We start from the raw sequence: 23,757 nt of genomic DNA on the forward strand, positions 1-23,757 counted from the left end.
CCGGGGGCCGCCGCCCCCTCCGCCCGGCTGTGCCCGCGGGGCCTGCCCTGCGCGGGGCGCCCGGCGGACTCTTGTTTCTCGCCTCGGCGGCGCCGGCCTCGCTCAAGCCCAGCGGCACCACGGGCGCTCCCGCCGGAGCCCGCGCAGCGCCCTCCCGGCGGGGCGGGGGCGGCGCGGGCCCGGCGGGCTCCGGCCCGGCCGCACGAGGGCGGGAGGATGGAGAGCGCCCGGGATAGAGGGGCAGGAGCGGGGCCGCGGCCGGGAGGGGCTCAGCGCATCAGGGCTCGGAGCCTCCCGCCGCGCCCCCGGGGAGAAGAGCTTGCAAAGGCCGCTGCCTCTCCTTCTCCGAGCACCGGGGCCGCTCCGCGGGAGAGCGGGGACGAGCCCCCCCGCTCCCGGCCCGGCCCGCGACAGGCAGAAACGGGGCTCTGTGCTCCCCAGTGAAAGCTCCGGCTGTTCCCGAGCTGCGGGAGGAAGTTTCCACCACTCGAAATAAGTTTTTATTCCTTGATCTGCTGTCTTTTACGCCGGCAGCATCTTATCTAACCCTCAAAGGCTTTTGGAAACATGGAGTGGCTGTTTACTTTGGGTCTAGAGTATCTATTCCAGGATCTCCACAGGCGTTCATGAGCCTGTGAAGGAAATTACTAGGGAAAGGACTATGAAAAACTTATTAGGGAAAGACACTGAAAGGAGGTTTTGCAGCCTGCTGAGGAAAAGTGCCAGTGCTGGCAGTGTCCCAGAAAGGGACACCTTGAACAGAAAAAACATTTCTACAGCAGCCTTAGCACAGAGCTGCAAATCACCTGGGCCCATTTGTGTAGCCACAGTTAAAACCAGGACTTGCACCTCCTTTTCAAATACTGACATCTGGTTTATGCAGACTTAAGGCTGAGATGAATGGAAGGAAATGTTTAAAACAAGACACAGACTGCAAGACAGATGTGAGGTCAAGAATCCCTTGCGAGATGGATCAAGAAGCCCTTTCAAACATCTCATTAGCAGCATGACAGCTGAGAGCAGCCTGACACTGTAACAGCACCCAAGGGTAGCAGCCTGGCTTTCCAGCACAGCCAGCTTTCCCTGGCGAGCGCTGAGCTCTGAGGGGCACTCCCTCGTGGGAGTGCTGCACCTCAGGAAGAGTAGCTGCCACTGCAGGTGTCTCTCCACAACAGAAGCAGCTTTTCTAGATTGCACGTCAAGGCTGTTGCTGTACAAGGGACCTGAGACTGCCAGAAAACAGCTGAGCATCCATCTCGCACGCAAGGTTTCCTGGTTCTGGAGTACATGACTAGAGGGGAACACTGATGTGAGCAAACAAACAGGCTACGGTTTTACACAGTCATTTCAGTACAAAACTTGTGTGTTAGGGTTTTTTGAGGGTTTTTTGGGGGGTAGGTGGGAGAGGGATTGGGAAAGAAGAGAAAAAGGGTTTGGTCTCCCTAATAGGGAAAAGCCTCATTAGCATTAAGAAAAAAAAGCCAAACCCACAATATAGCATTTTTTTAAAGTCTTTATTATGCAGAACATAGAATATATTTGAATGAATTTTTTTCCCAAGCAGTTTTTTTCTCCAGTGTTTTTTTTAAACATGCATTGTTACCTTTTTAAAGCCAATGTACCATCCATTTATCTTTTTCCCTGCCCAAAGAGCATCCAAATTCATGTTAATCACGAGTGTAAAAAAAATTAGACATCTGGCATAAAATATTTTGGGGGGAGCCCATTTAAAAATTTTATCTAAAATGTCTTATCTACAAAAAAATCCAATATATATGTACATTATAGCAACACAGAGGCATAAGAATACAGTGCAATTTAAGACAAAGTGCTGTGACTTGGTAATGCTGCCCAGGGCTTGTGGAAATGTGGGCCACCATTGGCTTTGGGGCTGCTAACCTAAAGCCTCAGGCTCCAGCATTCCTCTGTCCTCTCTCAAATGGGTCTGAAATTAACATTGGGAGGCTGGAGATGCATTAAGCTTAACATACCATTAAGGGGTATCAGAAATACTGTCTGAACAGGATGAGTTTTGGCAAAAAAAATGAAATGTTTTACACTGGTCAGATGGTTTGGTGCATGTTTCACCTCGCCATGGGTATTTTTGGAACAGCACCAACCCTTGGCATATTCATGTGAGACCTGTTTACCTACTGTTGAAGAAATGAATTTGCTAGCTGCCAATGCTTCTGAAGTCCCTGACCCTCTCAATAAGTCTCCCGCTTTCAGCAGCCCAGGAACAAGTTACCAATGGAACTACACAGGAACTATATAAGCTACATAGGAACACTAGTGCAGAGAACTGCACTACTTTTGGCTCCCACATACAGACATTTCCTAAACAGCTGCTAGCCAGGGTCACACACAAATTGAGTCCTAAACCTCTCCCTCCCAAGAAAACAGCAGTACATACTGCTTTAACTAAGAGTACAGAGTATTCTTCCATGGGTTAAAATTCACTGCATTCTTCAAGGTCAGTTTTAATTTCAATTCTTCATACCAAGAGTCACAGCTTAAGGCCTTCAACACACACCACAGTTGTCATCTCTTTCACCCGGCCCCTTTTGGGGATATAAACACAACAGCTCCAATGTCCGCACCAAATGCTTCTCTTTTTAGTGAAAGATAAAGCAAAATAGTTCACACAAACACTTAATGTTTGTGCTCTAGCTTGAAGTCCAAATCCTTGAACAGGTGAACAACTGCAAGGCTGGGGATGTTTACAGGAATACAAAGCCATCACAATGGCATATGAGTTGTTTTTTTTTCTTTTCCTTTCTTTTAAAACCATATTCAAGTTACATGGGTCAAATGACTGGTGCTTTTCCCAAACAGTGGTCCACTGCCACTTGGGTGCCAGGTCCAGCACCAAAGCCAGCTATGCACCTGCTGAAGGATCACACTAAGCATTCCCAAACAGCTCAGTACTTCTCTAGTGCTAAAACAGACCAGATTGCAGGTATCTCAGATCTCCATGCAGAAGGTGCCACCCACACAGACCATGCCTGACACTTCCATAGGCTGCATATAAACTGTAAAAATAATATATATAAACTGTATAAATTCCGACTGAGCACAGTATATTGGGATACATCTCCACAAGTTTCCTTCTCTGTAAAGCAGCAAGGGGGCTCATGCATAGTGCTCCAGATCCAATGGAGCAAGGTGTTCTCTCAGATGAAGAGTCATGCTCATGCTTTCCTCCAGCCTCTCCTATGATCTCCCTGAATGGATAACACGGCTTCTGAACAAGCAAATAGCTGTAAGCCAAATGCTTTCCAGATGTAAAGAAATTAAAATTTGTATAGAAGGAGAGGATTTACTTGGCATGGAGAGTTTTAGAGGAGTGTCCCTTTAGGCACTGAAAGCTGCATTCCTGTTTTAGGCATACTTGTTCCAGTGCACATGAAAGATCCTTGATGTACAGCTGAGAGTAAGTAATGCCTGACTACCCCTTTTCTCCACCTCTGCTGTATTGGTCCTTCATCCACACAGCAGACAGTCACTGATTTTATGGGCACACTTCCCTTGCCTGCTTTGTGTGAAGGTGCAGCTCTGACAGTGGGTACCACTGCTGCACTCTTAGAGGAAACAGCAAGAGGAGGATGGATGATGCAATCCCCTCACTGAATGACTTCATCACAGTAAGATGTTTGGTCAACTCACTCCTGAGTCTGCCTAAAGCATAACCATGTCACACCAGTAACTCAAGAACCAGAACAGCTCATTAAGGATGCTACTTAGAAAGGAAAATATGTAGAAACTACAGAGTTAAATATACTACGTACATACACACACTATACAAAAGTTTGTGTCACATAAAAAAAACAAAAAAGAAAGCCCTGATTATTTTGACACAAAAAAACTTGGTTTCTTCTTTGCTGAAGAACTACAGAAAAACTATGAATCAAGTTCCTTCAGACAAAGGTCTACTTGGGAAGGCCAGTTTCTAACAAGAAGCACATCTCTCACTCTTTGCTGATGCTCAGTAATAGGAGCTTCTCAATTTTCTCAAGAGTGAAAAAGTATGGCCATTAGCCTTGAAAACAGTTATGGTTCTAAACTCTTCACTCTGCTCACCAGAGGCAAAAACTTGCTTGCTAAGTTCTTCAGAGAGGTACTGGGAAGGTAACTATTGTATGTTTATGTATAAGTTTAGCCAACATACAGTACAGGGCAAAATCCTTTGTTCAAAAGCAGCCTTCATTTTCTTTTGAATTTTGCATCTCTTAAGAAATACCAGGACTCATTTTCAATTAGTATGTCTCTGAAAAGTTGGCAAAGACTGAAGTCTTATTTCTTAAGCAGCTTTTTGTCCTTTGTGATCTCTCAAGATTGGTTCTTTCATTCACTTCTACTGCCAGGAGAAAAAGGAGACAGATTTCTGCTCAGTACATAAGTATCAAAGCAGCAACCCATCTTACACATACAGTGACAGCACACATGCTGTAGGTTTGCCTAGCACAAACCAGTACTGCTCCTTCCATTGTGGAAGAGGAGTTTGTTTAGTAGATGCAAAAAGCTTTTCCTGGCTTTCATGCTCAGTGAATTACTGACTTAAAAGTGCAAAATCTTGGACTTGTAACTTCTTACTTTTTCAGAAGCAGTTTCAACAGGTACCAAATTTTGGCAAAACAGGTTCTCTTGAATAAAAGGCCTCCAGGGGGGAGTTGCTTCCCAAAAAGGATATGGCAAGGATGAAATGTAACCAAGCAGTTTGCAAATGCTAACTGCCTGAATGATTTCTGAAATGTCTTTGCAATGCAAAATTCAAAGTCATATGCAGACAGTGTGACACAGCAGAAAGATACTAAAAGGCAGAAGCTTGAACACAATTTCCTCAACAAGTACAGCTGGAATCCAAATGGACACCAGTAATTTTTTAACACTGACAATTTCAGCAGTATTACACAGGAGTTGCCTATATTAAGAAGATTTGTCCAGCTGCTTTTCTCCCTTCTAAAGACAAGCTGTTCTAAAAGTGAATCCCAGAGACAAGATTAGGACTCAAGACTTGTAGAATCTATGATAACTCACTTCTAACTTAATATATCACAGTTTTCAAATTGACTTGACTACACAGCAAACACACTGTACATTTGTGAATGCTCAAAACAGCTACCTACTGACCCAAGCTTCAAGGTGGTCAGTTTTGTCTGCTCTTAAACCATTCCATGATCAAGTTAATAGGATCAGGGCTGAAGTCAGGTCTTCCTGAGCTAACCTCATCTTGTTCCCTACTACAATCCAAAAGAGAAAAAAAAAAAAGCAATAATTCTTTGAGGTAAAGCTTCTTGAAGTCAGAAAGCAGGTCATCTGCTGGAATGTTAGAGCTAGTCCTGGGCAGAACACAGGTGAGAAAGTAAGCTCAGCTAAATGCAGCTTATCCACTCTGTGGCTGAACAAATGAGACTACTTCATAGCTATCAAAGCTGCACATAAAGACTTCTCGTACTTGTGCACACACTTGGCTCCAGAAGAAGAGCAAATCAACATTAATGGACTAAGACAGAAATAGTTATCTGGACCTATTTTCAAACTGTCAATTTCAGTTTTTCTCATATAATTAAATTTCTGAAATTCAGTGGTAAAAAAATGAATCAGTGTTTTGAAGTTCCACTACATTCAAATGCAACAAGATCTATAAATGCATGAAGATAGATATTCTATAAAATAGAAGCCAATTCTTCTTTAAATCACCAGATGTATTTGCAGAACTGCTTGGTTTTTGTGGTCAAAGCACTCCTTTCCTGTTAGTTGCAGAGTGAACATAAAAGAACTTAAAAAAAAATAATTTTTTTTTTTGCAGCACCATGCAAAGAGCTTAGAGCTGCACTCTGCTTTAGCATTATGATGAAGAATCTGTTTCAAAAAATCCCAGTCACCTGCAAAAAGCATCTTGCTAACCCAGACTGAAGAGCTGGCCCAATCCAAGTGACACAACGTTAATGTTTTACTATCTGCAGGAATCCTACATGACTATGTATAAAATACAGAAACAAGCTATACTGCAACTGACTCCTGTTCAAAATTTTTGGTACATCTTTGTTGATCCATTCTGTTCACTGAAAGAATTCAAGATGCAAAAACTAAGTAGCAGACCTCCTCTAAGATGTGTTAGAGCAAAGGTGTCTATTTTAAACACAGGGATAGTATGAAACTTGCAAATAAAAATTCCAAACAGCAACTGGCTCAGTGAACACTGATTTAATCAGTGTTGATCAGTAACAGAAAGACAAAAGAATAAAGATGTCCAACTAAATGCAATTGCAAGGACATTCTTCAGGGAAGGCCTACACAGACATGCAGCTGCCAACAGACTTTGCTGTCTGGCTGAATGGAATTACTAGATTCAAGCCGTCCATATGAGCAACAAGGCCAGTGAAGAACACCTCGTATATGACAAGAAACAGATCACAGTTTCACAGATCTGCATGAAATAAGTGGTTCTCCTAAGTCACCCGTTGTATAGACCTACTTATTAAGGGGTTTCAGTCTTAATAAGAAGCTTGAGGATTGCTCTGGTTTAATTAAACTCAGGAGCACCCTTCTAGAACTTAGCAGTGACTTGTTCACAATTTTAAAAGAATTATAAAGCAAGAGAAATTAAGATAAGAAAGCAACACATGCTAAATCCACATTTTTCCTTTTTTTAAAGAGAAGTATGTCAGAAGACAAAACACAACCCATTAAAAACCCCCAAACAATCCAAACAAAACTCCTCTCCATCACTTACCCTATATCAAGGGGACAATTAGTGTCCAAACCAGGAGACAATCTGGTATCCATATTGGGAAGGAAAAGAGCCTAGAGTTCCAGAAGTCCTTCTGCCTGTGGCTTAAAAAACTAAATAATGTTTGGGAACAATGGTCTTGTCAGTGACATGTCAGCAACACATTTATTTTAAAAAGGCTAAATTCAAGTTTTAAACAGAAGTAACTGCAAATGAAAAAAAACAACTTTGGTTGATTATGCATCTTGTTAAATATGTCGAAGTTAGCAATCAACAGTTTCTCTAGGAAGTCTCCAAGAACAGACAGGTCAGCTCATTCCTTATTGGGAAGATCAGACACCTAGCAGTGACACTGGAAATGCTGCCATGCCAGCATCACACATGCTTACAACATCTCAGCCAGCATTTGGGAGGCTAATGGTGCATACAAAGTCTGAACTGATCAGTCACAGCCAACTTGAGTTGCTGTGAATTCATTGAGACAAATAAATAAAAAAAAGCAACAAGAAAAAGTAAAGCCAAGCACCTCTAGGGCCAGACCCTGAAGACATAGGAATCAAAGCTTTTTTTTTAAATCCTCTCCCTATTTACAAAATGCCATTTAGAGCTGATGTGGCCACTTCAGTATTGTGAGGAAATGTCTTTTATGCTAAGCAGTCATAAGTGTGTTGTTCACGGATGCTGTGGCCTGTGTGCCACGGAGTGTCCCATGGGCTGTGTCCCTCCCCCTGAGGCACATGGAAGGGCTTCAGTCTTCTGTTTCTTCATATGTTGTCTCGTCAAACGGTCGGTCCAAGAGAGGTACCAAACGGCGACGGGAATATTTCAGTTGCAAAAGGTCCCCAACTTCATTGATTTCTTTTAAAGCCTGACAAGGAGACCACAGTAGATCAGCAGAGGAGACAGATACAAGTACATTATCAACACATCTTTCTGTTTGCATGCCTGCAGACTACTCTGACAGCCATTTCACTTCAGATTTTACTGTGCTAGAAGCTGGTAACCTCAGAAGTGCAAAGGATTTCTTTTTGATTTTAGCATTCAGGAGTTTTGAGACAAAGTCAACAGCACTGGTCACTTAACTGAGACTGCCTATGCATCCACCTTACTACTCCCCTTCCAAAGAAGGATCATACTATCCAGCAAAGCCCATGACTATTCATAAACAGAAAAAATGAGAATAATATTCCTTCCTTCCTGGAGGTAATGAAGCTGAAGCAGAAAAAAATGTACATGGAGGTTTAACTCATTCATCATTCAGTATGAAAACAACATATGTGTTAGCATACCACCTCTGATCTACTGTATTTTTTAAATTGCAAGATAAGCAAAAGGCGAATTGCAATAGCAAGCTAACAAGTTCTATAGATGCATTTGTTACATCTACATTTGGTTAATTTGCATTGTCCATATACAACTAGTGATGCAAGCTCTGTACCGTAAACAACATGACATTGGAGATTTGGCCATACAATCCAAGGAATGAAAAAACCAGTCATTCTGGGTAGGACCCCAAGCATTTTCTCCCTAGAAAGCAAGTCCCACTGACAGAGGTTCCCACAAAGGCCACACTTAGGCTACTGATGGCCCAGAACACTGCTAGTGAATTAGCACAAACTTTTTCCGTTTTGACCTGAATTCAAATGTTATGAAGTTTACAGAGATCAAACATCTGCCAGCGTCAGAAATGAGGAAAGTCCTGGCTCAGCTAATCATGGTTCCATTATGTTGCAATCTCTTTGATAAGACACTGGTTCACAACAGGGTCTCTTAAAAGTCAAACCATAAACTTCATTTCTCTACAGAACACTCCTGGAGCAAGGTACAAAATAAATGAGTTGCTGCAGACAAATCTGCAACAGTATGTCATGCTAATTATTTTATATAGGCAAGTAACAAAGAAATGAGATCAGAAGATTATGTTCAAGCCCAATGTGCTTTTTAATTCAAAGGCTGGCATCCTTCACTTCCCTGAATTGTAAATTTATTAAGATAGGTACATTCAGCACTCCTTCAGAATGTCACTAATTCAACATTAATGCTCCAGTTTTAACATGTTCTGGGTCAAATGCTTGTCTCTTGAGGACAGTTGGCAGATGGGGGTTAATATCCCTACATGCTTTTTTCTTTTTGGATGGATAGTTCAAGTTTTTGTTTCTTTAAACAATGGCCCCTCGTGCTTGTTATATCTGGCAGCAAAAACCTCTCCACTCTAAAATCTGGGGGAACGACAAACCCAGAAGTTGGACCTCGGTAAAAACAAAACAAAACAGAAGTGTGGGCACAGTCTGCCAGAGTTTTAAGTAAATATCCCATATGGAAGCAATTTAAAGCTGAATTTCTGTTGAAAGACTATGTTAACTGTTATTCTTGAATGCAGATTTAGGATTTTATTAATTTAAAACAAAAAGGGCCATGTGACCAGCAAAGACTACAAAGGAAATGGCATTGGTGTACTCTGACTTTAGGAGAGTGTAATATATTTTTCATCATTGAAAAGAAAGCACCAGCCTACAGGGATACAGGTTATGAGGGACTTCACTCTGATCCTAGGCCAAATATTTTCAGGCAAGGAAGTTTTATTTACATAAAACAGTTAAAATTGTAACTAAGAACTGTTTCCCATCATGTGGGTTTAATTAATAAGAACAAGGAAGTATCACAAATATCAGCATTTGCAAGACAAGCTTCTCTTCCCTATGCTTCAAACTCAGATAAATTTTGTTTAGAAAAAATGCCGTAAGAGCCCTAATTAGCACCCACACATACACAGATGGGCTATCAAGTTGTCCTCTCTGCTGAGTTGAAGCTCTCTGTCAGCTCTCCCCAAATCCATTCACTTTAGTTCTTTCTCCTCCTGGATATTGTTGCCACAGTTCAGCAGAGGGATTAGATCTGAGAGCTGCCTAAATGATTAGCTGCCTGAAATCAATCGTTTTTCACTGCATCACAAGAAAACACAACACAAATTCACTGACATGAAGACTTGCTCCTTACTAACTCCTCTCGCCAATGTTCTGGGTTCAAAGCATGCAGCTATTTTGAACCTTAAAGTGGGTTACACTAACTTGGAACAAAGCCTGCACATACTGAGCTAAATCAGGATTTTTTCATTCACTTCAAAATTCACACCTCATTTTCCTCTGGATTAATTTTTTGGGTAGACAAACCCTAATATATTGAACAAGCATTTCGTCAGTTTAGAGGATTTAACACTTACAGAGGTACTCTAGGAATGAATCTTATGTTAAAAGCATGAAACTTGAAATATTTTCTGGAAAATGCAGACAGACTTGTAAGTGAATTGACAGGAGAAAAGGTTTTTTAAGCAGAGTAATAAAAGTTACAGATAGGTTTTGGAAGAGAGCATGTGTAGTACTTATACAGACCCTGCAAAAGCAGCTTGTTAAAGTAAAGGCTCAAGCTAGTCACTAAAGGAGAAGACAAGAACCTAACCAACAGCAAGACTGCATGATTGCATGACTGCCCAGGTAGTGCCAGCGTATCAAGTTTGTACAGTTTCAGTTTTAGCTCAGTTTGCAGCAATATGATTTCAGAGATTTCAGTTTTCTTTCTTTTCCTTCCTCCCACATCCTACCCATTCATCCCCACTCCATGTCCACCTGTCCAGAAGTTACTGCTCCCTCATTTGTGTCAATGTACTCAGTTCTATTATTGTGCTCTGAGCCAAATCTCTGATACTATTCATTTTATACAAACTGAAAGGAAGAGAAGGAGAGGGCCTTCTCCAAACATACTGGTTCAAAATTTTTATTTGGAACAGAAACAACTGAATTTGGATAATTAAAGGAAGAGCAGTAGGACAAGTAGCTGGGAAGGAACTCCTTAAGCAGTCTGTTGCTGGAGTGTCACATTAGAGAATCTCTCAGGTCTTACAAGACAGAAACAACTGAGAAGCAGCAAGTACAGCACTAGAGATACATGGCAGGTTGTTTAATACTATTCAACAACACTAAACATATATCACCAAACTGCACACGCACCACTCATTGCCTTACTAATTTTCATAACAAAAATGAAATACAAAAAGCATGCCATTTTAAGCTGTTGATTTGGAAGTTCAGCAGCAATGAAGTGTGAAAAGGTTGAATCTATTTTTTTTTTGACAAGACATTAGTAAATATCTGTTTATATGTCCCATTTGCTGTTTATATATTGAAGTTTACCTACCTGATCATATTTGGGCATGATTTCCCCTCTCTAACTCTATGATGACTACTCCCAATCCCCTTCTGGTCCACAAAATGTTCAAAAATACTTTCAAGGATTTTTTTCTCCACAATCTTCTCAAGATTAAGGTGAGCTTTCTCAACCTGCAGTTCCTCAGATCACACTTTTTGCCCTTCTTGAAGAGAGTAGTGACATTTGCTGTCTTCCAAACCTCCAGAACCTCCCTCAGGCACCATGACCTCCCGCTGAAGATGATAATCAAGAGTGGCCTTGCAGTCAGCTCCCTCAACACTTGTGGGTCCACCCCATCAGTTCCCATGGACCTGTGCATGTTCAGTTTGTTTAAATATTCCCTTACTGGAGCCTCCTTCACACTAAAGGTAAGTCTTCACTGCTCCATACTTTTCCACTGATCTTATGGTCCCAGGATTCCTGAGTCAAGCCTCACGAGTAGACTGTGACAACAAAGGCACCGAGTACCCTCATCTCTTACATGTCATTTGTCACCTGATTCCCTTTGCCATTCAGCAGCAGCCCCCCATATTTTCTCTACTCTTCCTTTTGCTACTAATATACCCATAAAAGCCCTGCCTGCTGCATTTCATGTCCTTTGACAGATTGAGTTCCAAGTGGGCTTAGGCTTTCCTGACCCCAATCCCTGCATGCTCAGAACTATGTCTCTATTCCTCCTGTTCCTGCTTGCACCTCCTTTTTATATGCTTCCATAACATGTTTTTGTTGGTTGTTGATCCATGCAGGCTTCCCACATTCACTCTCCTGTAAGTCAGGATGGATCATTCTTCAGGGGAGAAGGGAGGAGGAAAAAATCAATTAGCTGTCCTGGACACCTCCTCTCTTTAAGGCTGTATCCTATGGGATTCTTTCAAGTAGGTCTCTGAACAGGACAGAGTCTACTCTCATGAAGTCCGAGTTCATGACTCAACCTAGTTTAGGTTCTGAGTCACAGACCCTCAAAGTGGGGAAAAAAACACAATGCAAAACTTTGACAGTGCCTAATACATGCCATGTCCATCAAAGAAGATTATTCAGAAGACTTAAGAGTGAATGTAGCTACCACTTCAAAACATACTAAGAATAGTCAGGCTTATTCATATAATCCTTTTTCAACTCTATTAGTCAGAGAATAACTGCTATCCTTACTTTTTAAGGCAGCATCTCCTAACTGTGATGCAGGCCTCCTCAGAGAGGACCTCCGTTCCCTCTGGAACATGCTTACTGCAGGCAGGAGTCAGTAAGGCATTGCACGTGGCACAGACTCATTAGGACAAGATTATTTAAGATAAAAGTGCTCAGAAGCTGTAATGAAGAACTGGAGTAATCTTTGGAATAAAAATTTTCACTAGTAATCACGTGCTTCCTTCCGAGAAGAATATAAATGTTTTGGAGGTTTTCAGGTTTTTTTTTTCTTCTTACCATTAGCATCTAGGGTCAGTAAAAGCAGAATTTTTTCCTTCTAAAAGGTTCAGTGCAAAGTAGAGCCTCTTAAGAGGGGAAAAAGCATTGTCTCACAGGAATGAGACTGTCACCTTCACATAATCTAAAATAGAAAAGGAAAAGTCCTGAGATTTACTGTAGGCAGCCATTCTGCACTGTTGAAGCAAGGAAAGAGAGATGGAGTCATGGCCAGGTCTACTACAAAAGACTTCGAAGATTAGGTTCAATTAGTTTGTGTACCAAACACTGAACCAGTGCACAAAAACCAGACAGTTGTATCTGTTTATAGCAGGCATGAGCAAAAGGAAGACGAGACACTTACTGTATCAAGCATCTCTTTGGTATGAGCTGCAGACAAACAGAATCTGGCTCTGGACTCGATGATGGGAGTGGCCGGGAAGCCCACAACCACAACACCGATGTTCCGCTTCAGCATCTCACGTCCAAACGCACTGCCAGAGAGAACAAGATCGTCGCAATTATTCCACTGGCAGCAAAGCCAGAGCATGAAGGTCTCAGTGTGTTAATGCACACAGGCCTTTGCTGAAGCAAGCCTGTAACAACACAATTTGGACCTTCCGGTGCTTTCTTTTAGAGGCAGAATGCCTGCTCACAAAAGCCTTTTTTTAATTCACTCCCAAGAGGTGGTCCTTCTCAAAAGGTTTCACTGTATTAAGTTCCAACAAAGCTGAAAGATTATATGTGGCAGAGACTGGTCTTATAGCAGGCTGTTTCTAAATGGATTTGTAACTTAAGCTTGGAAATCTTTCCGATAGGAAACAGGGATTTTAGCTCAGACGTTTGACTATATAAGGAATCCCTCACGCTGCAATGCCCCAAAGCAGATGTTTCTGCAGTTTCAAGATGTTTTATCGCCAATTGAACTTGATTAAAGTACAGTAATGTGTCATAGAATTTACCACTTTTTAAAAGCCTGTCATGGGAACCATTGAATCACCACAGTAAACTGTGAAATCATCTAATATGACACCAAATATTTCAAAGAAAGGTGCAAAAATGTCATACAACTGTCACACTGTTTTATTGAACTATCTTCAATAAAATAAAGATTAAAGAAATTAGTGGCTGTGAGTTATGCTACGAGAGGCACAAAGATATTGATCCTTTCTGTAATGGCAGTGCAATTGTGGGTGTTTCTACAGGCCACAGGAAATGGTTAATCTGTTTTGAACTGACCTTGTTGTGAGAAGTAGCAATGAACTTAAGAGGCTTATAAGGATGTATAAAAATAACATTCTTTTACTAGGTTGTTAAATTTTCTGCCACAACTATTTTCCTTATAAATAGGTGCATCCTGATACACTTCATTTTGTATCCATTTAGTACCCTCAAACTATTGTAAAAACAGACTACAAGGGACAAAGAAAGGATCAAGTAAACCCGATGCAGATCCTAAGGGCCAACTCTTGTCAGGGCTCTTTGTTCTTGCTCATTTCAAGTTAGTGGTCCAACTGCTCAGCTAATCAACATTTCCATCAACATTTCCAGGGAGAAGATTGTACTGACTGGCAGAGCAGCTGGGCAGTGGAAACAGTATGCCTCTGTGTGCTGGATGGTGCACACTGCAGACCAGCAAGGCCTGTAAAGGTAACAGGACTTTCAAACTGTGTTACACTGAGAAGGGTGGAGAAAGACTTTATCTGCCTTTGTGCAGAGTACTAGATGATGCTTGTTCTGTCACAGAACCAAAGTGCTTAGCCAGACTGAAGCCTAGCTGAGCTAGTAAAGCACTAGAGATGTTCAGTAAGGCTTAAAATGAAACTACGCTTTCCAAATTTGAAAGTGTTGATTGAGTACTGCATTATATAGACAGTGAAAAGCAGCAGTCAAAGCCAAGCTGCCCTCGAAATCGGGTTCATGTTTATGTTGCAAAAAATTTTAATATATACATTATATCCTCCTTGCAGAATTTTAGCCTTAATTATATGCAAGGCACCCCACAAATGCATAAGTATTTATAAAGCTATGTGCTCCAGTTGTACTAGTATTTACAATACTAATACCCGACTGATTAAATCCAGACCTCTTAAAAACTTGGGATTCATTAAATACATGTTCTTGTGTCCAATCATGTCTTGTCCCCTCTGCTTTTCCTTTTTTTAATTTTCAAAGTTCATCTCTGGAAATGTTGGCTGCTTCTGATTCAGGAGCTGGTTGAAAGACTTCCTCCAGTAACTTTTAACGTTAATTTCCATTCAGTTTCAACTCCTCTTTAGCACATTTATACACTTTACATATAAACAGAATGGCAACACACCCACCCCCAACACCCCCCCCAAACCTTTAAAACATGAATCGTAGTGGCAAAATTGCTTCCTCAAAGTGCTTCCTTGCTGCCCCAAGCTACAAGCCTTGATTTTCTCAAGTTCACTTTTATAGGATGTTTCCATATTTCATAAGACTCAGTAATGATCATAAAAGCAAAAATCAAACCAGTCTGTTCTTATATTTAGAAAACAGTATTGTACCATCCTGGCTTTAAAGGAGACAGATAAACCTACCCAATTTTTGCTGGCATGTACAGCATCAGAGGCACAACAGGGGAATCTTCATTTCCATAGATGATAAAGCCCATCTCTTTCAGTCGTCTCCTGAAATATCTTGTGTTCTCTGCTAGTTGCTGCACACGTGCTCTCCCTAGAAAAGAAATTAAGGTAAGACTGAACTCAATTGTCAAAAGTCACGTGCATAACTGCAACACAAGACCTTCAGCTAAAGTATAAAATATGAATGTGCCACCTGTGTTTATGGAAGCATTAAATATAAATGCAAATTGGAATTTGAAGTTTCTTCTCCCTCATGTAATCAAGATTGATCATGCATTTTCTGACAAGTCTATAGCTGAATGGACTAGGACAGGCACAACCATCAAGCCCAAGCATTCCCTAGTTTTCTATATCAGGTTTTCAATCAAGAGGTACCTGGCAAAACAAGGCAGTTAGCTGCTTTTAAACAAGATTCAAAATTTTCTCAAAATTCACTAGTAACTGCATCTTAGAGTTTGCTTACACTTTGAATAATTAATGGAAACCTATTGAATCAGCTTGGGCTGTTCACCACATTTTATCCTGCTTGTCTGTATTAATATAAATTACTACTTTCCTCTTTAGATCTCCTTGCTGAACTGATCACGTGGCTGCTCCCTAACCTTTTTCACTTAAAATGAGCTGGGTTTAAATTAAACCAATTACTTCTGATAATCCAGCTCACTTCACATAACTGGCAGCAGCTGATTTATCATGTATTCAACAAATTCTGTATGGATTTTTTTGACATTTGTCAAAATTAGTACACAGGACATTAGATAGTATAATTGAAATATTTCAGCTGTTCAGATATGCATAGAACAACCTGTTCATCATTTAATTAAATTCTAGCCTAACACAGTGTACTACATTCCTGTTTTACCCAGAAAAAGGTTTGTATCATCTCACCTAAGCAGATCATAATGCATTTCTGATCAATTAATACTCTAATGTGCTTAAGAGATTAAGCATTATGCCATTGATGAGACTATAATAAGTAACACTTATAATTACTTGTCTCTGATCCACAGAATATATTTCTGGATAACCAATTATCCAAATAGTGCCTTGTCCAGATGGGTGATTCATATACCAAACCTTTAAATGTACAGCAGTGTGGATCTATTCCACATAGTGAAGTCAGCTGCTAGATTTTTTAATCATCTTTCTTTAAAGTTGTAGATAACATAAGGTGATTAACTAAAAGGAATGTCAGGTCTCAAAGAAACATCCAACACCCACAATATCTCTGCTCCAGGCCAGAACAAATGTAATTTTAAGAACATATAGTATTTGTTGCCGAGAGTATCAGACATTCCACCCACAACCAGGCAATCAAAGGCAAAATCCCATCAAAGGCATAAGAAAAAAGGATGAAACCTGTTAAGTTTGTAAAACTTGGCCTATCATTAGGGGGTAGGAGCTGGTATTTTAACAGCACTGACTGCCATTTAAGACATTTCTTCTTCTCCATTAAGAGCATTATTTCTTAATCTTCTCTCCCCCCAGAGTTTCTGCAGAAGCTTAATTCCTCTTCCCCAAAAAGCAGTAAGATTTCAGTGAAACACAAAGGCATCTTGAGCTTATGAAACTAAATTTTTAATTGGTTCACATAAGATCAGGTCCTCTACTGGAGACTCAGCTTTCTCTTATGTTTTCAGACCAATTATTTGGTTATTTTAAATACCTCAGACTACAAAATGAAGTTAAAAAAACCCCAAACAACCCAGTCAAATTAGAAGAAACAGGCCTACTGCAAGATACTAACAACAGTGGGCCAAAAGCCACTACTTGCATTTCTAACACTGAGGCAGTCAATAAATACACAGGTGTCCACAGCAAACTACATGCAGAAAAAAGCTACTTTGGTACCTTCTAAGAAAGCTGCATCTGCACATCTACACAGAAATGCATCAATTTCTGTCATTTCAGGTAAGTGATGTACAATCAGCCCTTCTCCCATGACAAGGAATGCAGCTTTTGCCATACATATATTTTCTCCAAGTTCCCATAAAGCATGGTTTACAGTGCTTTAAGCAGAAGGAACTTCATCACTTTTGTGGTTTTTCCTCTACACATTCACACCCTTTTCTATGTTGTTGGGAGCCTTCCAAATAAAGATTAAAGAGCAATCTTAATTTGTAGTTGGCAACTGCTTCACTAAGTCTTCCCTAAACTCCTTCCAATAAAAAGAGGTTATGATTCTAGATTTGTCCTTATAGATTGAAGAGTGCTTTGAGATGCAAACAACTTTCATGCACAAGTCTTTCAGTTCTCTACAGAGATGTAATCACCTATTACAGCAACTGACAGATTTGGAAAACGCTTGCCTTTTTCAGCTTTGTGAGTCTCAAAAGTCTGCCAGATTTTACTTCACTTTAGAACCATCAGGCAATTTACTGAAATTATTATTTCTCTAAAAACTTTTCACTGTGGCTACAATAATATTACCAAGAACTTGAAAATATATTCAGTGGCGTCTTCTCACTACCCACCCCATGTCATTACCATCTGAAGAGAACTGTAGCTGTGGTGAAGCAAACCACTGGGAATCAAACAAGAATTGAGCACAGGTTCCTTGTCCTGATTGCCTTTCTCCCTGCATCCATGCATTTTGTGCAACTACTCTTCTCTGCACTTCAACATATTTAGTGTCCTATTCTATATAAAATCCTGCACTCAAAGAGTGATGCCACATGCTAATTGAATAGGGTTTGCAATATTACACAACAAGCATATACCCAGTGTTCAGCTCTGCTAACATTTGCTGGTTCAGTCCCACTGGTACACACTAGTGTAGTGGGCTGTTAACTGCTACTACAGTTCTACCATGTTTTCTGGGACCACAAAGACAAACCAAGCAGTGCCTGGAGACAGCAGCTGCTAATCTCACTTGTACCCAAACAGTGCTTGAGCATTCAGAGAGGGCCTCAAAGTCCCTTCTAAGCGCAAGCATCTTCTGAAGCTCAGAGCTCAGTCCAGGTCTGCTCAACTGTAGGCCTAAAAAAATTTCCAGGACTGCAGCAATTCTCCAGAAGCCAGCTTTTTTGGCAGTATGCAGCTTCAGTTTTAAGACCATGGAAAAAAAAGGCCAGATCAGACACCACTCTGCCAATTGTTCTTGCATAGGAGTTGTGCAATAATTCTGGTAACAGCCTTTCATCTAGGAAACTGGAATGTGATGACCTTCAGGGAGAGAAGGAAGGGGGGAAGAAAGGGATGATTACTGGAACTGAGTTCTTCAAAAGGCTAAAAAACTAGAACTGCTTATCAGATCAACTGATCTGAAGTCCCTCACGGGTCCTGTAAATGGCTTAAAACTAGCTACTGACAGACCAACACTGGAATTAGAGGATTAACTAATGACTTCTCCTTTACTTCTATACCCTTTCACAAGTTTACTGCAGCCATATCAAGACTGCTCTTGCAATTCAGTAAAACACTTCCTGCTTGCAGCAGCCTGGGCATCATTTAGTCTAAAGTGCACATGTATCCCCTAAAGAAAATGGTGCTATCATATCAAAAGTAAAGGTCACATGCCATCTATAGGGGAGAAACACTCTCCTGTCACAAATATACAAGGCAAGCAACATTCTTTAAAAAATGGAGATAGCATCTCCCTGAAAAAAAAAAAACCAACACCCTAGAGAAAGCATTTCATTATGAATCTAAAAGCAGAAGATGCATATTCCTTGCAACCCCTGAAAAGTAAATTAGTGTTTCTGTCAGGACAAGTTCCCACAGGCTAAAAGAATGATATTTCACTTGTGAAGGTCTCTGTTTTAGAGGTCATATTGCTCAGAAAAACAAAAGTTATAGTGAAAACAGGATGCAGAAAAGGCAGAGTTATTGAATGTCTTCTTTGCATTGGTCTTCACTGACAACACCAGCCCTCAGGAACCTTTGGCCCTGTCTTGGTTTAGTGACAATATATTTGGAAGGTGAGATGAACCCTCCTTTTTCATTATTTCCCTCCCTTCAGTATAAATAAGGTTAAAAATTATGAGGAGTGTGAATGAAGACAGGAAAATAACAATTTCACTAAATAGGGAAAGAAAGAAAGAAAGAAAGAAACAAACAGAAATAGCAGAAAATATTACCCAGCTACCCCCTTCCCCTCTAGGTTAAAACAAAACCTGGAAGGGTATTTCATCCAAAAAAGTCTTATGCTGCTGAGGTGCTGGTGTGGGTTCTGGCGTAGCAATCACGTGGGTGTGTGGGTGGGGTGGTGACCCAGTGTGGTGCTGGGACTGGTGGGCTCAGGCTGTGGGGCGGCGGCACTTTGTGTGGATGAGAGAGCAAAACGGCTGCGGCTGAGATGGTGGCGACTCTGGAGAAGGGAATGCCCTAGCTGGCAGTGGTAGTGGTTCCCAGCCTATTACACAACAGCTTCAAAAGTGCTCTGAAAAGCAGCGTTACAGTGATTCCCCTGAGTTTGAGCTTGGTCCGACAGTGGAGGAATGGCTGAGCGCTCTGGGAAAGACTCCAAGAGTCCACAGTCCTCTAGCGAGCAAAAACCAGTACCAAAAGAGCAGTTCTGGCCTGCACCTGCCTTTTATCTCCTGTCTCCCGAGTTCCTGAGATGCTCCACTCCAGGGACCCACCTCTTCTAAGACCCCCAGGGACAGTATTCCCCCAGTCCAGTTCGGATGGGAGCAGTCCCCACACTCCGAAATTACGTGGTGGTATGAAATACTCATCACTGAAAACCCTCCCGTTTAACTAAACTACAACAGAACCAGAAGACCAGGCAGGGTAAAGGAATATTGTAAGGAAGACTTTCCCTTGGTCAAGGAGGATTGGGTTAGAGAACACCTAGGCAGAGGTGACATCCACAAGACCATGGGCTCTGACAGGATGCATCCACAAATGCTGAGAGAGCTGGAGGATAACAGAGCAAGGCAGCTCATGATCATCTTTGAAAGGTCATGGAGATCGGGAAAGGTGCCTGAGGACTGGAAGAAAGCAAATGTCACCCTGATCTTGAAAAAGGGCAAGAAGCAGGACCCAGGAAACTACCAGCCATTCAGCCTTACCTCAATCCCTGGAAAGGTGATGGAGCACCTCATTCTGGAGACCATCTCTATCCACATGAAAGACAAGAAGGTGATCAGGAGTAGTCAGCACGAATTTATTAAAGGTAAATCATGTTTGACCAACCTGGATAGATACGGGGAGAGAAGTGGATACTGTCTACCTCAACTTTAGCAAGGTTTTTGACGCTGTCTCGCACAATATTCTCATACACAAACTCAGGAAGTGTGGACTGGATGAGTGGACAGTGAGGTGGATTGAGATCTGGCTGAACAGCAAAGTTTGGAGGGTTGTAGTCAGTGGCAGAGGGTCCAGTTGGAGGCCTGTCACTAGTGATGTCCCCCAAGGTTCAATACTGGGCACAGTATTGTTTAACCTATTCATCACTGACTTGGATGGAGGGGAAGACACCTCCTCAGCAAGTTCACTGACAACACCGAGCTGGGAGGAGTGGCTGACACCCCAAAGGGCTGTGCAGCCCTTCAGAAGGACCTTGACAGGTTGGAGAGATGGGCAGAGAAGAACTGCCTGAAACTCAAAGGCAAATGCAGGGTCCTCACCTGGGGAAGAACAACCCCAGGCACCAGCACAGGCTGGGGGCCGACCTGCTGGAAAACAACTCTGCGGAGAAGGACCTGGGGGTCCTGGTGGACAACAAGCTGCTCATCATAGCAGTTCATGCCTAAAGTAACAGTCAAAATACTTCAAGGATTCTGAGACATCCCTTATTTGCAAAAGGCATTTTAATAAATAAACAACAATTGCTCAGCAGTTAAAAATTTTTGCAAGACTAGGATGAACTTAGCCTTTGGAAAAAAAAAAGAAAAGAAAAAAAGAGACAGTTCTTAGACCTGATGTCTGTGTAACTTCTCTATTCCATGTTAAAAAAATCATCTTTACAAAGAACAAAGAGGGTCCAGAATTTGTGGAAGTTACGTGGCCACAAAGATCTAATATTTGTAATGTTTCTGCCATCTATTAAGGCTGAAGAATAAGCTATCATAGATGGTATGGACGCAAAAGAAAATCAGCTCGACCAGGATGTATCTGTTTTCCCCCAGCAGATCTCTAGGCAATAATTGGAGAGCAATCACAAATTTATTCTTCCAAACAGTGCAACACTTCATCAGCACAGCTTCTGGAGAAATAAAAGGCAAGTTGCATTGTACACAGACAAACAGCTGACACTGAACTCCGAGGGGCAAAAACACACAAGCAGGATTTTATCTGCTTGTCACACTAGGGATCACTGTCTCCTGGATCTAAAACAAAGATTCTTGGGGCAATAAAAAGGAAGCTGTATGTTTACATTTTTATTTAATTCTTATAAAGACTTCAAAGTAAAATAGTAGGACACATCTTGAAAAATGGTTCCTAAACAGTGAAACTGTAAACTGTATGCACAAGCTCTTGTTGGTCAACAAATATGAGTTCACATTAGATAGCTATGATGAAGTTCTATATTCTTCCATTAACCAATCTTTTAGCTGTTCAACACATTAGAGTTTTATTACTGCAGTCTTAATTTAACCTATTTATTTTATTGTCAACATGGACAGTGAGGCTAAACTAAGCAATTTCATCCTTTACCTTACATACCAGTTGAAGACTAACATATTTGGTTATAATGATTAAATGAAAAATTTAGAATAAAAAAACCTCTTTATATGAACAGATTGCAATTCAGTACATGCAGGATCATTCCACCTGTGATACATATTTATTGCCTCAATTACTCAGGCCCTCAATAACAGCTCATGCTGTAACACAATGAACACCTTCAGTTTTGGTATTCATTATGTGATCAAGGAAATTAAAACATTTACTAGCAGAGATTTCAGAGAATTCTGTGAGAACTTGTGAAGATGTACTCTGATAGCACACTGCCTCTGGTAAGACTCAGTATGTGTTTAACAAGAAGTAGGTTTTGTTAGTAAGATTGGCTGAGGCATATTAAAGACATTTTCAATCACTACAAGAAGACGATTATGGCAAGTTATTATAACAGATCCATAAGGCATCTTTGAAATGAAAACACTCTATTAATTCTTTAAAAAGAGTTACTTTCAGTCTCTAATGTAGTTCATTTTGCATTGTTTTTCAAGCTTGTCCCATCTTACAAACTACTGACAGCACAGAGGTGTTACAGGTGAGAAGCACTGTATTACCTACTTGACAGATGTGCCATCCTTAATTTGTGGCAGAGTCATTTCAGTTAGTATAGCTTATTTCAGTCAAGGAAGGGATTTATCCAGCAATAACTTTACCCTGACAAATACCACAACTTTACTGATGTTAGCATGACCTCAGCAGGTATATTTTGCTTGGAGGGCTATCAATGTTGTAGGACTACTTAGCCGGGCAGGTCTCTTGTCCTCTCCTCTCCTGACAGCCACAATTCAAGGAATCTAATAAAACTTTTCCTTCCCTTGTAACAAATGCCTTCCCAGGACTAAACAAGTTAATTTTTTGGGTCTTTCTTAGAAGAAAAAATGGAAAAAATCTAACTAAAAGAAGATTATGCAAATTATGGCTCTCTATGTGTGTGTATATGCAGAATCACAGACTGGGTAAGGCTGGAAGGGACCACAGTAGGGACCATTTGGTCCAACCTCCCTGCTCAACCAGGGTCATCCTAAGCACATTTCACTGGATTGCATCCAGATCATTATTGAATATCTCCAGTGAGGGAGACTCCACAACCTCTCTGGGCAGTCTGTTGCAGTTAACCTGCACAATAAAGAAGTTCTTCTTCATGTTCAGGTGGAACTTCCTGTGCATCAGCCCTGCTAGAAAGCAGCATACACATGGTATGAAAAATCATCAAAGCAACAGATCTCAACCTCCTTTTTCAGAAAATAATGCTGAAAGGTGTTTTATAACCTGAGCACTAAAGTTTACTGACTGTTGTGTGAAATAAAAAGAGCTTTTGGAAAGGTCAAGTTCTGTACTATCCACCATTGTTTCCAAATGGCATGACCAACCTACAACCCAATTTTATGGAAGTCCTTGACTACATAAGTTTACTAAAATTTTTACCAGACATGTACGATATCAAAAGCCAACCATCAATGAAAACAAAACAAACAAATAACAGAAAACACCAAAACCAAATCAAAAAACAAACAACAACAAAAAAACAAACAGCAAAACAAAACAAAAATGAAACACCAAAAAACCCCCACAAAACCAAAAACAAAAAACACCAAAAAACCAAACAAAAAAACCAAAAACAAAAAACACCAAAAAACCAAACAAAAAAACCCAGAAAACCAACCAACCAATCAAAAAAACAAAACCAAAAGAGATCACAATCCATTATGAAGGCACAGAGAACAAAGTGATCCATTGTGTCCTGGTCCCCAGACAGAAGATGGCTAAATACACCCTACATGGAAAGGATATGGACCAGGCTGCAGCATTTTGTCATTGCTTTTCTGAGAGCACCAGTATCAACAACATGGAAGATAAAGCACTATTTCATTAGCATGGATAGAGCTTTTTCTTCGTATACCTTGCTATCAATGGGCCACACAGAAGAAAATAAGAGAGAATTTCTACTTCAAAAAGCCTGTATTTTCAGACATTGGAAGTGCTTAAATCAAAGTAAACTGCTGAGGAAAACTTGGTTACATGTATCATTCTCTAGAAGTTTGTTTCTTCAAGTCAGAGTGATGCTATAATATAATCAAGCTTGTAAATTTTTCCACATTAGAATCCCCTTGTTTTTGCAAAGGCTTATATTTTCATTCTGTTTATTATTCCTACATTTCTGTCTTTTGGTTGGCTGTTTCAGTG

The 23,757-nt window shown here is 40.8% G+C and overlaps 1 protein-coding gene across 1 annotated transcript in view; it reads right to left on the reverse strand.

Annotated features, from left to right (window-relative positions):
- Window positions 1-1,500: 1,500 nt before the first annotated feature.
- SPTLC2 (serine palmitoyltransferase long chain base subunit 2) overlaps window positions 1,501-23,757 on the reverse strand; it is a 69,424-nt gene continuing 47,167 nt past the window's right edge. Inside the window, exons 9-11 of the mRNA XM_008924949.3 lie at window positions 14,902-15,037; window positions 12,702-12,831; window positions 1,501-7,601 (exon numbers count right to left, since the gene is read on the reverse strand). Of these exons, the coding sequence (XP_008923197.2) occupies window positions 7,482-7,601; window positions 12,702-12,831; window positions 14,902-15,037 (386 nt within the window). The 3' untranslated portion in view covers window positions 1,501-7,481. The remainder of the gene's footprint in view (window positions 7,602-12,701; window positions 12,832-14,901; window positions 15,038-23,757) is intronic.

This window comes from Manacus vitellinus, unplaced genomic scaffold, assembly GCF_001715985.3.
Source record: "Manacus vitellinus isolate BGI_N305 unplaced genomic scaffold, ASM171598v3 scaffold_6_pilon, whole genome shotgun sequence".
Classification (NCBI taxonomy): Eukaryota; Metazoa; Chordata; class Aves; order Passeriformes; family Pipridae; genus Manacus; species Manacus vitellinus.